This window comes from Zonotrichia albicollis, chromosome Z (genome assembly GCF_047830755.1).
Source record: "Zonotrichia albicollis isolate bZonAlb1 chromosome Z, bZonAlb1.hap1, whole genome shotgun sequence".
Lineage (NCBI taxonomy): Eukaryota > Metazoa > Chordata > Aves > Passeriformes > Passerellidae > Zonotrichia > Zonotrichia albicollis.
The window spans coordinates 7,856,016-7,873,447 of record NC_133860.1 but is presented as its reverse complement, the minus strand read 5'-3'; the positions used below and the strand labels follow the sequence as shown (position 1 = coordinate 7,873,447).

Here is a 17,432-nt window from a genome sequence, read left to right as displayed (position 1 = left end):
AGCTGAGTCACAAGTTTCTGTACCCGATTCAGTTTCCAGCCAAGTGAGCCAGACTACTCTCGTGGCACCCAGAGTGATGGTCCTGTGGGACCTGCAGCTTGAGCACCCTCAGCATCCTCCAGGCGTGCTTAGGCTCAGGGTTTTTTCATTGCTGGGTATTTTGGTGTGTAGCTGTGTGTCAGAGTCTGGATTTGGAGAATGAGTGCTTCCAAGAAAGTCCACATCCCCTTTTTGCCTCCCCTGTGGTGTGCATTCTGCACAGCCTCATCTTTTCCTGCTGCACGCATTTAAACAAGAAAATGCAAAATGATGGTGGGAAGTGGCTTTGGTAGTTCCTGGGAGCAGAGGAGCTACAGGACACTTGAGAGGTGGGGAATGAGGCTTGAGAATTATTTCAGGTCCTATCCTACAGGTTGCCAGGCCTGATCCTGATGCAAAGCACAGCATCCAAGTCCTGGGGACAGCAGCGAACAATGCTTGGCTGGAGGACATTGCCCTGCCTTGACACATCCTCTGGTGTCATCAGCAGTGCTGCCAGCCATGGGGTGTCCCCCATGCTCCTCCCCTCACTGAGCATCCCAAAACAGTGCTTCCTTTTCCCCTCCAAGAGATGAATTACTCCACTTTCCTTGCTCCCTTTTTTGAAAATTACTGTTGCTCTAAATACTAATGTTTTATTAAACAGGGGATAAAACAAGCATCTCTAGCAGTGCTGGGAATCCAAACTCAGTGATTAAACCAGGCTGCACCAGGGTTGGAGCAACGTGGTGTAGTGGAAGGTGTCCCTGCCCATGGCAGGGAGGTTGGAACAAGATGGTCTTTAGGGCCCCTTCCAAACCAAACCATTCTGTGATAGCACTTCCAGTTCAGGAGCAGCAGGAACTGAAAGTGAGGACAGCAAGAGCAAAGTGTCCAGCAGCTAAGGAGACAGTTTCAGACTGAAGAAACAAAACCTTTCCATTTCTGCTTTGTTTTGAGTAAGGTGTGTTTGCTTTCATCTCTGACATTCCAGCCCATGCAATCCAGTGGTCTTACACAGTGATGCTCAGAGTCTCCCAACATGTAGCAAAATGCATCGAGGTGATCATGGACATCCCTTTAGAGATACAAAGGATGGAGGAATGGAGGGTGTTTGCAGGTTGATGTTGTTTTCTGCAGTCTGTAATCTTTCTGTAATTTTAGCTTTCCCAGCATGGATAGGCAGCCTCAGAGGCATTGTAGGGTGCTCCATACCTGTATGCTGCAGGGGATGAGCAAAAAATATTAATGTATCTTTCACATCCACTAAAAAGAAATATAAAAACCAGCCAAATACAACATATCTTAGAGCAAAAGCTCCCTGGCTACATAGAATTTGTAAATATTAGCCTCTGAGAAAGATTTTCTGAGCTCCTTTGTGTAAATAACATTTTTTTAGCAGACTGGCACTTCACTTCCAGGTCTCAGTTTTCAAGTGGTCGCTCGTGCCCCCATCCCAGGGGCTGCATTTCCAGCAGGAGGATCCAGCACTGGTACAGGATGCCCACAGGGTGCCTGGCAGTGGGGGAGACGTGGTGAAATGGAGAAGATAAGAAGGGTGACAGCCCCTGTGCTCTCCAGCGTGTTTGCTCAGCAATGCTGAGTGCTGGGCCAGAGCCATCACCTCCCTGCAGACTAAACAGTTGCAGTGTTTTCTCTCCCATGACCGAAAGAATTTAGTAAAGGGTCCCGGTATGAAACTTTACACGAACTCTGGGTGCCACGAATATCTCTGGCTGGGAGTCTGTTAACTCCTCCAGCTCCTTGATCATCCACACGGTTCAGTCCCAGGGCAGATGAAAGGAGACCCATCCCACCATGGATCTGGCCAGCTGCCTGCAGGACCCCCCGTGCTCTCCCACCCACCGAGTTCTTGTGCATCCATCTTTCTGGGGATTTCATTGCTTTCTTTTAAAGGAGAGAGCCAAGAGCTCTGGCCACGATGGAGCTCTGGAGTCCTCCAGTTCAGGAAAGACATGGAGCTCTTAGAGTGGGTCCAGGGGAGGATTCTCCCAGGGCTGGAGCCCCTCTGCTCTGGAGCCAGCCTGGCACAGCTGGGGCTGCTCAGCTGCACCAGAGAAGCTCCAGGGACACCTGAGAGCCCCTGCCAGGGCCTGCAGGGGCTCCAGGAGAGCTGCACAGCCCCTGGGGACAAGGCAGGCAGGGACAGCACCCAGGCAATGGCTCCCAGGGCCAGAGGGCAGGGACAGATTTTGGCCCATTGGGAATGAGGAATTGCTGGCTGGGAGGGTGGGCAGGTCCTGGCCCAGGGTGCCCAGAGCAGCTGTGGCTGCCCCTGGATCCCTGGCAGTGTCCCAGGCCAGGCTGGATGGGGCTTGGAGCAGCCTGGGACAGAGGAAGGTAGCAGGTGGGTTGGAAATAGATAACCTTTAAAATCCCTTTCCACCCTGATGCTATAATATCTCATGCCCCTGGGACCTGTTTGGAGCTGTCTGTGTGCACCAATGTCCATCCAAAGGTTGTCCAGTTCCCTCTGCCCCCCAGCTCAGGGACATCCACTTCAGGGAGAGGTTTTGGGCAGGGGAGAAGCCCCTGAGGCTTCATTCATCCTTTGGTCCTGGCTTGCAGAGAAGCAGAGGCCAAGCCTCAGTGTCTTGCCCTGCTCAGCAGATGGGTGGGTGGTCCCAGTCCCACCTGGGTGAGCACCACCCAGAGGACGCTTCCTAGGAGGGTCTCAGCATCCCACAGGAGAGCATCCTGCTGCCAGCTATCAGGCACCCAGGAAAATCCCTGCATGGACTGAACTGATGAGAGCCAGGAGTGCCTGTGCAGTAAAGCTCCTGATGTCAAACAGGATTAGCTGCCTGCCTTTGCCTGCCCAGTTTCATTCATTCACAGGCAGGTTGGCCTTTCAGTGGACACAGCTTCATTTCCAGTGCAAGTGGAATTCCTCCAGCTCGAGTGCCTGGACAAAGGAGCACCTTCCTCCACAGTCAGTTTTTCTCATCTTATAATATTCCTCTTTCCAAATTTGGCCTGTCCCCATAGGTCCCTTATCACCTCCACCTTATAAAGAGGACACATGGCATGTGCAGAATTTAAAATAAGAAGAATGCATCCTGCTGGCAAAATCCAGCTGGTCCCTGCTGCATGGTCCTGGGCTGCAAGGCTGGGCATCTCCAGACATGGCATTTGCAAGCAGGATCCATCAATCAGACAAAAGTGGGGTGCCAGTCATCACCTCAGCCTTGTCTTGGGAGCGGGATGAGCATTTTCTCTGGAACAGAAAAGGTCTCCGAGCAGATTTGGGGATGGTGCTGGGCCTCAGACCCTGCCATGTTGTGGAGAAGGGTTTGCAAACTGCCCATCAAACAATCCCCATCCATGTGAAGTAGCCCAAAAATAGGATTTTGTGAGAATTCTTGAAACCATTGTGCTTTACACTGAACTTGTGCTATGGGAAATGCAGCCTGTGGTATGGGGGATTCATTTTTCCATGAAGTGGGGGTATCAGCACTGCTGTGGATGCTGGGATGAGCAGGGATTTCCTGTTCTTGATCCTCTCTCTTCCCACAACCTCCTTGTAGTGAGGAGGGGATTGCTGGCCTAGGGGTAGGATGCCCCAGAGGACATGGATTCTTTGTCTCCTTTTCAGGGGGAGGACTTCCAGTGTCTCAAAAATTTCCCAAGTTATCCCAAGGTTTCCTGTGCACACTCATGAAGACAAAGGGCACATTGCTGGCTCAAAATTCCCACAGTACTGGGACATGCAGGAATAAAATGAGTGTAACAAGGAGCTCCTGCACTGCTGCAGAAGAGCAAGGCTGCCAGGGGGGAGTTGCTTCCTCTGGGCACTGCACGGGGTGTCTGCAGGGCTGGGTCAAACAGGCAACCCAGCAAGGGAATTAATTTGTTTCTTTGTGGTCCCTTGTCTCCCTTCCAGTCCTTCTCTGTGGGACTGAGGGATAGGTTTGTATTTCTCAGGCAGGTGATTAATTCTCCTTGTCTGTGTGTCCTGCAGATGGCAGGTCTGTCCCTTGCTCACAGCATGGTCTGGGTGAGCATGGTAATGATGTTTTGTTGTGTCTGTGTTCATGGGATAACAGGTCTTTAAGGTGATGATAAACTGCTGTTACCCTGCTGAGCTGACACCCTGACACGTGTTTGGGAACGCAGAAAGGTGTGAGGTAGGAAGGACAGCAATAAAAATTAATTGATGAGGAAGACAGCTCTGTCACCTGGGTAGTGCTGGAGGAGGTGCTGGCAAACATCCAGGACAAAATGGTGATTGTGGTTGGTTGTGTGCAGACAAGGCTGCTGAATTCACCCTCCTGGTCCCCTCAGAGCTTCCACCCAGACATTGCTCTGAGATCTCTAGCAACTGGGAGGTCAACAGCAAAACTCCTGTTTGCACATCCAGCATTATACTCCCACCAGGGTGATTTCAGCCTCAGCTAAATCAATAATTAACTGCTTGTACCTCTGCAGCCTCTCAAGTACCTCAGAGACATCACTGGCTGAAGCCATGGGACACCCACATTGGGTGGGCAATCGCTGCTGATCCCAGGTTTGGAGCCAGATGGAGAGGTCAGGGTGAGACCAGGGGGCAGGAAGTTCAAGTGACCACTCCTCTGGTCACCTCCAGGTGTTTGTAGGCAGGAGAAGTATCCACAGCTACTCTTGGCCCTGGTCATCAGCTGCCTCAGTCACCCACACTGGGGAATGCAAAATTATGTTTCTTGTCCTGGGAGTTTGCCTAGTCCCTGCTTCAGAAAAACCAGTTTTCTGACCTTATTTTCCCCTTCATGCCCAAATCCTTCTGAGAGGAATAAGCACTGTGTGTCTGCCTGGTGGCTGCAGAATCTTTGTTGAATTGTTCTTGCCAAACTGGAATAATTCCATCTCCCTGGAATTGTTCAAGGCAGATTGGACGGGGCTTGGAGCAACCTGGTCTGGTGGAAGGTGTCCCTGTCCATGACAAGGGGTTGTAAAGAGATGAGTTTTAGGGCCCCTTCCAACCCAGACATCCGGTGATTCTGTGAATTGTCCAGTGACATCTAATGCAAGCTACAATCACTCAGTGGTCAGAAGATGTGGGGTGGGTGTCTGTGGGGTGGTGGTCACTGTCCTAGTGGCCTGGACCTTCACCATGAGCTGCATTTCAGAGCCCTCTGTGATTAAAAGGGATCCATTCACAGAGCTGTGGCTATCATGGAGCCAGGTCCACGCTGAAGGTCACTGGTAGGATTTCCTGCTTTTCCCAAAATGGCCAAAACATCCTGAGAAGATAATTCTCAGATATCTGCATGTTCAAATGGTGCAGATCCAGCCTGGAGGAAGCGACGTGATGAAAGCCTGTGGGAGTGAAATGCCTCACGGCTGGATAAAGCCAGGACCTCTGCAAGGCTGGGCACAAGGTGTCATCTGTAATTTAAAGGCTTTATCTGCTTTAAATGTCAATAGCTCCTTTGTTGGAGTCATAATAATTGCCATGATCCGCATGTCTCATTCACACACCCCAGAGCGCTTCTCAGAGGAAGATGAGCAAATCCTTCCCGTTTGTTGCTGGATGGGAAATCAGGGTACAGAGGTGATTGGAGCCCACACAGGGCTGGAAATAAACCTCAGTCACCTGTGCTGCTGTTCTCCAGGTTCTGCATGGAAGCTGTAGGCTCAGAGCAGGTTGTCTGTCATCACCCTGCTCTGCTCTGTCTTGTCTCCACACTGGCAGCAGCGTGGGCAGGGATGGTGTGAGGGGATCTCAGTGAGGCTCTGTCCTTGGCTGCAGGCAGAGAGGCCAGGAGTGGGTGGCTGGAGGAAGAGCAGAGCCCTTGGAAGAGCTGATGGTCCCATTTCATGTCCCACCACCTCCAGCTGAGGAGTCTTTGTAGTGGTGTCCAGGAAGTGAGACTTTCCCAATGAAGCTGTGGTGGTACAGAGGAGCTCAGTAAGACCCCACAAATCCATGGGCAGAGGTGTTTAATCACTCCCTGGTGCTGTCACAGGGTTCTCCAGCACGTCATGAGCTCCTTCCAAATGCCTGTGATCCAAACTACTCATCTCACTGGTTTATACTCCTCAGGAAGCAAAGCTGCCCACCAGAACCTCCTCCAAGCCAGGACCTAAATTCACATGGTATTTAAATTCTAAGCAGTGAATAATTCAGGTGATGTTAACTGTGCAAAATGTGATTTATGGAGCCGTTTCTAGGAAGGTCTGGGAAGGGAGCAGGCAGAGACTGTGCTTCTCCAGGACAGCAATAAGAGACAGAGGCTGTCCAACCTCTATCCACCAATTCCCTCCTCCGACCTATTGGGTTTGTCTTAGCCCTTTCCAAAGAGCCATTTAGGGCTCCAGCATTTCACAAACATTGCCAGTAAGATCAACTATTTAGCACAGCCTATCTCAGCTTTTTATATAGCTCTTAGCATGGATATCTGAGCATCATATATTTCTTTTTGTGCAGTATTTCTGACTCAGTATTTCCTGCCTCCTTGACAATGACTGAGTAAACAGCAGAGCTGCTAGAGGAAGAGCCCTGTGTTTACAGAGCAACAAGCCCAAATGTGCCTTTATTTTTTAGCCCATCAGAAGGTGGCAATGCTTAAATTAACCCTCATTTTTTATCCCTCACTAAACTTTTGCCCTCAAACTTGCTGCTACCAGAATCAGCCATGGGTTGGTGGGCCCAGATCTGGGGAGAAGTTATTTGGAACATGTCTTAAAAAAAGTGTGGCGAACTCCCAAGGGAAGAATTTTCAGCTGCAGCTGTCTGAGCTGGAGTGAGGGCTTAGATCCGATGGCAAAATGCTGCTTCTCATCCCACCTGACTCTGCTGCCCACCAAAAATGTTAGAGGAGGGATTTGCCTCCTCTCCCACAGCGTGGCCATTCCTCTTGGCTCTTCTGGCTTGGTCCTAGTCTTGGGAAGGTCTCATGTTCATTGTCATAGACCAGTGTTGAACTGTGTCTACACTGGGATGAGCAGTGGGCTTTCACTTGGCTGCAAGAGTGAACACCCCCAGGAAAAAGGCATTTTGAGTTGCCACTGCTGGCAGGAGCCTCAGCCAGGCTTACAGAGGATCCAGCAGGGGATGTCAGAGGTTTTGCTGAGCCCTGGACCATCTCTGTGATGTGTGTGAGCACAGGCCATGATGAACGTGCTCAGCCTTCAGATTTATGCCCCAGCCCTGTCCTGTATGAGAGCTCTTTAGAGGTCCTCTTGGCATCACCCCACTTCCCACATGGTTTCCCAATGAATTCTTCTCCCAAACCAGGCAGAGAAGAAAGGCCAACCCTACCTGGTATAAATACATTTTATTTTAAACTATAGGCACTGAAGGAAGGTCATCCAGGAGACACACCCAGATTATCTACAGGCCAGAGCACCCCTAAATTAGTAATACAATTCATGTTTAAAAATACGGCCAAACTGATGAAAGATAATTTGCTTACTGCCCTGACTTCACCACCTAAGCATGGGGCAAGCCAATCCACAGGTTATTTTTATATAACTCTGTGAGGCATTTCCAGAGCAAATAAAGTTCAGTGGGCAGGGCAGTGACCCGGCTGTCTGGTTCCAGAGCTTTTCAGCCCCCTCAAGGCTCGTCACCAGTGTGTGGAGGTCTGTGGGTCAGGGCACAGCTCCATAGGATGTGCCCCAGGCACACAGGACGTGCGGTTTGTTTCTGACGGCCAGTTCCTCACCTCTCCCACGTGCTGGCTCTGGCTCATCCCTTGGGGTTGCACAGCCTTTGGAGCTGCCCTCAGTGTTCTCAGAGGGTCACTGGGCCTGCTGTGGGCATGGCTGACCCACAGCTGGTGAGTCACACGTGTAACTCCATTAATTGAACAGCCCAGATGAGCCTTGGTGGCAGCAGTGATCTCCTCAGACTCCCCAAGGCAGATGGGGCCTCTCTGCACTCAGTGCACACCATGGTACAGGTCAAACCTGCAGTCTGAAGGACAAATTTAAGGACAGAGCTTCCTGGACCACCCTTCTGGTGCATGCTAGGACACTGGAGTAGCACCACCCTGAGGCATGTGGATTTCTCAGGATGCTTCAGGACACCCCTGGCACTGCAAGTCCAGCTGCTGTGGAGGCTCCTGCCAAGCCCTACTCTGGCCTGTAGGCAAGTGTGGTCCAGAAAAATTCCTCCCACTGGCAAGATGTTCTCCCTGCTTTGTCAGAGGAATCAGTGTCACCGCCTTCCTTTTGCAGAATATGTGCAAATCACCTCCTTTTGCAAAGCTTGACCCATCCTGAGTCCAAAAATGGAGCAAAATTATTCCCACTGCAGCATCACATTCTGTGTGGAAATGTCTGCAGTGCCTTGTGCATCCATCCCACATTCCATCCCCCTCTCCCATCCTTCATAAGGGTCCCTCAAAGTCTGCACAAGCTTTTCTGTGACTGGGGGTGGTGGGGGGCTACAGACACCTTTCTTTTACAAGGATCTGTTCATCTACAAAGGTGGGGAGGTGTTTATTGATGTCTCTGCATCAACCACTGGGTGCCACAGGATGAAAAAAGGAGGGTGATGTGTGGTGGAATCCTTTCCTGCCCAGCTCCCATCCCCGGGCTGATGAGTTTGGTTTGGTTTGCTGGTTGGTTTGTGGAAGTTCCAGGCAGTTGGTGGGTTTGATGGTTTGGGTTTTTGTACAGAAAATTGTTTACAGAAAATATCTTTTTTTTTTAAGACAATGTTGAAGAGTTATTTTTGTTTCTTGCACAGGCACAGAGCAGGGCATGTTTGAAGCAGGAGAGGGAAGGAGCAGAGTTTCCTGCAGTGTTTTTTGTTCTTTCCCAGTAATCTGGGACTGCAGAGCCCGTGCAATTATCCCAAGCTGCTAGGAATTTCACAGCATGCCCCAGGGATCCCAAAATACAGCACAGCTCCCCAGGTACACGAGTGTGGAGCTTCCAGGCCCAGGCAGCACAGGAGGTGCTGTAGGGCATCCAGGCTGGGAGAGGGAGGATGGGTTGGGGGCTGGAGCTGGCTGGGATGCTGCATGAGATGCTGGAGACAGTGCCAGGAGAGGGAGAGGAATCCAGGAAAAGCTCCAGGGTTCAAAGGAAAACCTTCTGTGCACTATATGGGTGGATGGGGCAGATGGGATACTCTTGCCTGGGTTTTTAATTTATCATTAATCAGGATATCATGTCTCTGTCTTTTTTTTTTTTTTTTTGCATTAAATTTCAATTTTAAAGTCCAGAACAAGTAATTGGGTAACCTTGGGGGTGATAACCAGAGCTGACAAATAACTCCTCTGTCACTGCCCAGGGACGGGCTGGTTAATGAAAGGATGAACTCTGCAAACTCCCTCGGAGAGTCTGGGGAGACCCAACAGGATTTGGCTGCAGGTTGACTCCAAAGTCGCAGACACAGTTGGGCAACTGACTTATGGAAATGGGTGTAGAGAGGAATTAGTCATCGCTGCTTGGTTAATAAGTGCCTCAGCTATTTTACAAGTCTTTTTTCCTGCATATGCAAATACATATTTTATTTTTCCTTTTGTAATGAAACATATAAATAGCTCCTGCCTTGGATCTTCTGTGCATACAGTTGTGTCATGAAAATGATCGTCGTGCTTTTTCCTGGCTTTCTTTAGCAGCTGCTTCACTTAGCTTTGTTCTAAAAGGAAGATCTCCTGTGTGTTGTCCAGGGCAAGAGAGCAAACTTTGGTGTGGTGGCTTTTATATCTCCCCAGCTTTGCAGAGAGCAGCTGCAGGTCAGAGTATTTGCAGCAGCAAAGCCCTTTGTCTCAGGCAGTAGGAATAAACTAAGATGAGAAAGATAGAAGGTAATTTATTTAGTTGCTGGATTTCAAAGGTTGTGCAACCTGCACTGGAAACACACAGTGTAGAGAAGGAACTTGTCCTCTTCTTCAGTATTCCCCTGCTTAGTGTCACCTAAATTTTAATGTCAAGGAAAGCTCACTATGGAGACAGGCAAGAAAAGTTGTGTGGGATGTCATGCAAGAACCTCTGCAGCATCTCTTAGAGCCCAAGGAAACCTTCTTGACTCTGAGCATGATGCACTCCTTTGTGTCATCCTCTGGAAAGGTTTTTGTAAGGTTTTCTGTGTTGGCTTGTGCTCTTTGCCATGTGTTTCCATCACATACATCCCTTTTCGTACCCCGCCTTTGGACAAATCCCTTCTTTCTCCCACCTGGAGGTCTGATGGGGAGGCAGCTATCTCCCTGTGTGCTTCCTCCTGATGATGCTGACCCATAAATCACGTCACTGGGATAATCCTTAGTCATAGCAACCATCAGCTCAGGCGCTGGGTGACCTTTTAATGCCAAGCCCAGGCTGCCCTGATCTTCTGGTCAGGCAGGGAGCCAGTCTCTGCCATTATTTTGTGAGACGCCAGAGAGCAGCCAGACCATTAGGATGTTCCTGGCCAGACACTGGGTCTGCTGAAGATACTGGAATGAATGGGCTGGGCAGGTCAACCTGGACCACCAAGCCCAGGATGGCCACCATCATTTCCCCTGCATTTTATTTAACCTCTCTGTTGCTGCATTTTTTCAGTCCCCGTGGTGCTGGCTTCTTCCCTCCTCACCAAAAAATCAAGCCATCCAAACTCAACACACCTGGAAAAGTGACCCTGTGTCTGTTGGGGGCACAGAAGGGTGCAGAGGGCAGACACCATCTCTGGTGCAAGCTGTGGCAGTTATTGCAGGAGTTGGTGATATTTCTGCAGTACCTGCTTTCTGGTGGCTTTGCTCTGTTGAAATTGCAGCCGCTCCGCGCGCGTTGAGTAATCTCCCCACTGTTACTAAAGAGTCAGTCAGTCTGTCTGTCCTCCCCCCACCCCGAGTTTCAATTTCCTCCTAATTCCCTCTCTAGACAGCCATTGTCTCTGCCGTGGTGTTGCTGATGCAGCCTCTTGTCTCTGTGCCTCTTGCAGAAGGATTTCTCCATGCGGGAGGAGCTGCAGCAGCGGGACGTGGAGCGCTGGCTGGGGTTCATCACCTTCCTCTGCGAGGTCTTTGGCACCATGAGGAGCAGCACCGGGGAGCCCTTCCGAGTCCTCGTCTGCCCCATCTACACCTGCCTCAGGGAGGTAAATGCCTTCCCACTTGTCCTTCCCCACCAGTGGGACAAGCTGTGCAGAGATGCCCATGGTCCATGGAAAGGCTGTGGATGCTCCATCCCTGGAAATGCCCGTGGCCGGACTGGACAGGGTTTGGACCAAGCTGGGATAGTGGGATAGTGGAAGGTGTCCCTGCCCATGGCAGAGTGTCAGAACTAGACAGAGGTTCTCTAAGGCCCTTCCAGCCCAAACCATTCTGGGATTCCATCTTTGCTTTATAATTCCTAAACATTTGCTCTGCTGACACTTCACACTTCAAAAGTACTTACATCTGCAGGCACTCTTGGCTGTTCCTGCATATTGTCTTTCTGCTCATTAAAACACAATAATTAAAGCACACACTCCCTTTGTCCAGTGGCTAGGAAGGACCAAAGTTGGAATGGCAAACCAAGCACTGTAGTTTGTTAATCCCAGTGTTGTGGAAATCCCCACCTAAGCAGCTTAAGCAGCTTCATAAAGCAGGTGAAGCCACCCAAATAGATGAGACAGACCAAGGGGAGGAAGGAGGGAGACAAAGGAAGTCCCAAATGTCCTTAGACCCAACCCAGTGCAGCAGAAACCAAGCCCTGTCACCAGGGTGGGGGATTTTTCAGAACCTGATTTCCTGGTGAGCTCATTGTGAAGCTCCCCATGGGTCAGAGTGGTGGCAGAAACCTAAGTGAGTACATACAGAAAAGACAACTCAAGTGTTAATGTTCTATAGAGAAGGAAAGGGCTTCCCTCCATTCTGTTTTAAGGATGGCTTTGTCTCCTGCTGCTGCCTGTAGAAGATTTTCTCAGAAAAACCCGCCTTGTTGCCCAGGGTTGGAGCTGTGAATCTCAAATTGTCAGTGGTGCTTCTGTCAGGCCATAAATAACTCACTGTAAAATAAGTTCTCCGCTAGACCTCAGGCAAGGGAAGGATAAAGAAAGTGCTGGTGATGACTTTTTTTACATGCATGGGAAGTTTTCCTCTGAATGCAAACGCGCCATAAACATTTTGTCTGGGTGGTAGTACTGTGGGCAGAGCTCACAGATGGTGACTGGAGCAGAGAGGAGCGCGGGCCTCATGATAAGGCAGACATATCCAGAGGAGGAGATGGGAGAGGGACGCTAAGAATAGCCGAACTTCCCCAAAATCCCTGCCCACGGAGGTATGTGTCACCTTCTGGGGAAGATGTGACGTCTGGCAGAGCCCCCGTGCCCATCCGCTTCCCCTCGCAATCGTGACACAGCACAGCCCTGGTTCTGCCTGAGCTTTTCCCTGCCCACTCCTGTCTGCCCTCGCCGTGCTGTCACTGTCCCTCCTGTCACCCCTCTGCTCTGTGGGGACGTGGTGGTGAGCTAGAGGTGTGCGGAAGGACATGAATTTCATATATCAAGGATATTTTTTGCTACAGGGCAGCTCCATAAAAAGATTCACTAATTATATCAAGATGTCATGCGTAAATTTGCTCTTAAAAATACATCTCTGTTCCTTAGCAGGACAGGTCTGTCCCTGTGGTGTTGTTTGTCACAGATGACTTTACTAGATGATCTTTAATAGCGAGATGATCTTTAGGTCCCTTCCAACCCAAGCTACTCTGTGATTTCTAAGAGGTCTCTTAGCTTAGCTGACGTGGGTGAGCCTGACTCCTCTGGCTGCCCTGCCCCAAAATGCTTGCTCTGTGACTGCTCTCTCTGCAGTACTTTGACCTTGATTCACCCCTCTTCCATGGCTCTGGAATGGGTTTTCATTCTGCTGCCTTTTTTTTTGTCATTGCCAGCTAATCCTGCTGCACAGGGCCAGCCCAGGGGAAAGGGTCACCGATTTATCAGCAGTGCCAGGCTCTGGTTGGCAGATGGTTGCCAGGGCCAAAGGTGGGCTCAGACACAGCCAAGGAGGTGGAGGTGTGCTTTTCCAGGTGCACCCCAGAGAGGACAGGGACATCTGCACCGGCTGGGCCTGCTGGGTGCTCTGTGAGAGTGTGGAAAGCCCCTGACTGTGCAGGCTGTTCATCCCTTGGTGTTCCCCATGAGCCACATGGGCTGGTGGCCCAGCAGAGGAGGGGGTGGCACCATGGCCTTTAAAGTTTGGGACTCCCACATGCCTTAGGAGAGGTTCACAAGGTGTAGTAGCACTCAACATGGGTTTTTTCCCCTTCTGCTGATTAGAACATGCATCCCCATGTAGAATCCCAGCCCCTCACTCCTAATTCCTTTCATATTGATTATTCCCAGCAAGCTCCCTCTGTGCTGCCCACAGTCCTGCACAGCCCCTTCTGCCTCCATCCACCCATCCTTAAACCATAAATCATTAGCAGACGCAAGATAACATCTCTCCCTCTGCCTGTCCTTTCAGGTCACTTGCTTTTTAGTTTCTCCTTTTTTTTTTTTCTCCTTTTTCCCTTTATAGCTGTGGCAGACTCAGCCAAAGGTCAGCGAGGCAGTGAGCAAGAGGAAGGGGAAAATTGCCTGATGACTGAGGCAGGAATGTCTCTTCCCTTCCCCCTTCAAAGTTTCCTCTCTCCAGCTCCTTTCCCCCCAAATAAAAGCTTATTCACACCATCATTAGCTGGCTGGGAGGGGTGAGGGTGGCCAGGAGGGCATCAGTGCTGGGTGGGGAGGAGCTGGGGACACGGCTGGGGCACTGAGTGACAATGCCAGCGCTGTTTATCGATCGCTGTGGATGGGTTGGTTTTGTGGGCTGGGAAAGAAAAAAAAAAAAAAAAAGACAAGTTCATTTCAGGTGAGGCTGGAGTGATAAGTGCTGGGGTTTGCTGGCTGATTGACCCAGGGCCCATCGCTGTCCTTTGGGAAGCAGACAGGCCCTGTGCAGGCAAGGCAGTGGGTGTTTAACCATGGCAGAGGAAATGTGGGTCAGAGCTGCCACCTCACCCAGGCAGCCTTTTGGAATAGCTGTGCCCCTTGGCTCAAGCACAGTCCAGCCAAATTCCCCTCCCAGGGGGCTCTGCTGCATCCTCTTTCATCACTTGAGCCTGAAATGGGGGGAGAAGGAAGGGACTGCCAATACATCCAACACTGTAATGGCATCTCCCAGTTGCAGAATCCCTACCAAATGAAAAAGTTTAATTTCCATAACTGTTTTGAGGGGTTTCGGGTGAGGTTTGTGCAGGCTGAGAGTGTGTCCTCACAGCGAGGTCTGGCGAGGTCAGCGTTGGGATTTTAGGCAAAGAGAGGGTTTGCCAAGGGAAGTAAAAGGTGAATCCAGCTCTCATTAAAATGGTCTAATGGAGCACACTGTGTTTGGATGGTAGTTTGGACTAAAATACTTGCAGTGGGTGAGTGCATATTTTAGGTTGGAGAAGGGCAATGGATACCCAAGGTTGGCCCAAAGATCAGGCCTGGAGACAAGTGGGAAAAGGAGAGAGAGCCCTTTGCAGATGAGAATGAGAGGACTATTGCAGCCCTCAGATCTGGAAAGCCTGGGAAAAGAATAACAAAGCAGAGATGTTAAATGGAAATAAAAGCACTTTCCTCCTATTCTTCCCTCAGAGCTTCGGGGAATCGAGGGCGAGCTGGAAGAGGGCATTGTTCCTGGGATAAAGGCTTTCCCCAGGGATGGTTATGCTGCAGCCAGGGCACTGTGGGTTTGACCCTTGCCTGCTTCCAGACCTGGCTGCTCTCACTTGGGAACAGTGGTGGCATCTTGCAGGACCAACGTTCTTCCATGAGCCTTTTATTTGGTGAAAGCACTTCTAGCATTATTAGAAAGTTGTTCTGTCTCCTGTGCATCATGGTCTTAAGTGAGAGTGACGTCCCAGTCTCTCCTTCCAGCCCTACAAGCCCTCTTGACTATAGCCTCAGTTTATTTCACAAAAGCACTCTAAATTTTTCCCTGAACATCTCCTTCCAGGATGGTTAGGAGTGAACATGCTGACATCTTTCCTGCTCCAAAGCCTCTGCCCCTTGTCCAAACACCACAGACCATGCTGAGCCATGCTCCAGCAATGCTTCATGTTGCATGTCTCCCAAAACCAACTAAAACCAAGAGAAGAGCCAAGGTGCTTTGGTTCTTGCAGCCTGGCCATATTTCTTCTTTTCTGTGGTCTTTGGCAGAGTCAGCAGAATGGAGAAAATGGGTGGTTAAGGCAAGGAAGCAGTGAATGTCAGCTGAACCATCAGAGCCCTGTGCGCAGTGCAAGAAGTGCCCCGTGGCTACTGAAGATGTGGACATAATAAATAGTATTATTTGCCATCTATTGTTCACTGATTGTCACCACTTTTGCCTTCCCCAAGCACAGTTGGAGCTGTCTGTCCCTCATCCAGCTCTGTGCTCCCATGTCTGTGTGTGAGTCAGCAGGGTGGCCATGGGCCACCCCAGCTCGGTGCCCTCCCAGTTTCATCCCCTGGTGCTGCTGGGGAGGGGGAACATTAGAACTGGATCCTGAGGGGCCCAGCCCAGCTTTAGGTGACATCTGAGGTCTGCAGGGAAGGAGGGATCACACCCAGTGTGGCTGTTGATGGGTGTTGTTGGGAGGTTTGCCTCCCCTGTTGTCTGTCTCATCGTCAGTGGAGGTTGTTGGGACGCCAACCCAGGAGGTGCCCCTGGGGCTGGGAGCTGCCACCTCCCTGCCAGCCCCTGCCAGGAGCAGCCACTTCCAGCCCCGGTGGTTGGTGCCAAGTGCTGCTTTGGATGCATTTGTTTGTTCTTACAGTGCCATTTAGCAGCCAGGTAACCTGAGCAGTTGCCTATGGCAGCAGAGCAGGGAGGTGGAAAAACTGGCTCGAGGGACTCAGGCTCAAGGTGATGCCATGTGGCAGTAATGCCACTGTGGTCTCTCCAGGCACCTCACCAGCTGGTGTCCCACACAGGGAGGGCTCTCCCCCTCTCACTCCCCATAATAACGCCATCCCACCCCTCACCTATGTCAAGGTGCTCTTCTGCACAGGGCTGATCTTTTGTTGCAAGTTTTAAGTTTCTTCTTGACATTTTGCTTCACCCCACCGAAGTCCCTCTCATTGGCAGCCCCTTGAATACATTTCAGTGCATCCCAGACTTGCTGTCAACTTTCAGTCTTCATGAGATTGCGCTCCTTACCTCCTCCAAGTCACAGATAAGGATGCTAAATAGAGCAGGTCCTGGGATAACAACTTGGTATTTGTTATCATTCCTGGCCTTCAGGCAGAGTTGGGTTGGAACCCAATGGCTACAACCCTCCGAGCCCAGCCATCCAACCCATTTTTTTACCCATCTGGTTGTCCTGGCTTGAAGACAAAGAGACTGGATATCAGGGGTGACAGGGAGCTGCCTTGGCACCATCCCACTCTGAGCCAACTCTGTCCAAGACAGGGCTGCTGGGGCAGAGTCAGAGCAAACCCCAGGAATTAGCTCATCACAGAAAGGCTAACTAATCTGCAAAACTTTGTGCAGGAGGCTGCAGGACCAATTCATAGAGATCCCTCCAGCTTGAGAGGGTTGCTGCTTCTGAGGCTGTGTACCCCAGGGGTATCCTCTTCAGAGGGATGCAGTCACTGGCCTGACCCAAGACAGATGATTTTGGGGTCTCAATAGCAGCCCTGGGGAGCCAGGGCAGCTCCCAGGCACTGTGAATCTGCAGGGATCAGACCCAGCAGGCTGGCAGCAGGCAGGACAGTTGCTTCTCTGCAGGAGTTGTCTCCTACCTCCAGTCTGGTTGGCAGAGACAGTCCCATTTCAGCATCGTTTAAAATCTTGGCACGCTCCCATCGCTTCCCTGCCTTGGTACAGGCTGCTGACTGAAAGCCTCGGGGTGGTGGTGCAGGGAGGATAAATACTCCCTGTCTAATTGCCTTCCCCCTACGTCTGAGTCTGCGGTGCAGCGTGTAGACGGGTATCCACTCCCCTCCCTTCTCTCAGTGCCTGTTATCTCCTGGGGCCATGCTGCGTAATTTAGCAAAATATTCTAACACAGTAATTAACGTCTGAACTTCAAGAGGGCACTGCCTTTTCACTGTCTCCTTCAGAGGAAGAAAAAGGAAAACCTTCCCGGCTGCAGTCGGATGAGCGGGGAGGGTGGTGCTCTTTGGAAAAGAAAATTGTATCTTTTAACGTGGGTTGTGTTTTGTTAATCACTCTCACTTTTTAAAAAGCATCAGCCTTTTGAGTTTGAAAAAGGGTCTTTGACAGTATAATGAGATGCTAGGATTTTTAATATTACTCTCGGAGTCAGAGAGTGAAACAATTTTTGCTTTATCAAATGAGCAAAGGCACCTAGGGGATTAGATCTTGACCCTATACCACACTTCCACTCAGGAAGCTCCATGAGGCCAGATCTGAACAGAGAAAATATGTCTTTTACAAAGAAGGAGACTTATATCCTCGCAGAAGTCCCCTTCTGGGGATGTATGTTCTGCAAAAAATCAAAGATTTGGTCTCCAGTCCAGTGGGGCT

At 50.5% G+C, this 17,432-nt stretch overlaps 1 protein-coding gene across 5 annotated transcripts in view; it reads left to right on the top strand.

The window, feature by feature from the left end:
- Positions 1-17,432, top strand: part of CTIF (cap binding complex dependent translation initiation factor) — a 146,998-nt gene that overhangs the window by 114,418 nt on the left and 15,148 nt on the right. For all 5 annotated transcript variants that reach the window (XM_026795319.2, XM_026795318.2, XM_026795322.2 and 2 more), the window contains one exon: positions 10,895-11,050. In XM_026795319.2, the coding sequence (XP_026651120.2) occupies positions 10,895-11,050 (156 nt within the window). The remainder of the gene's footprint in view (positions 1-10,894; positions 11,051-17,432) is intronic.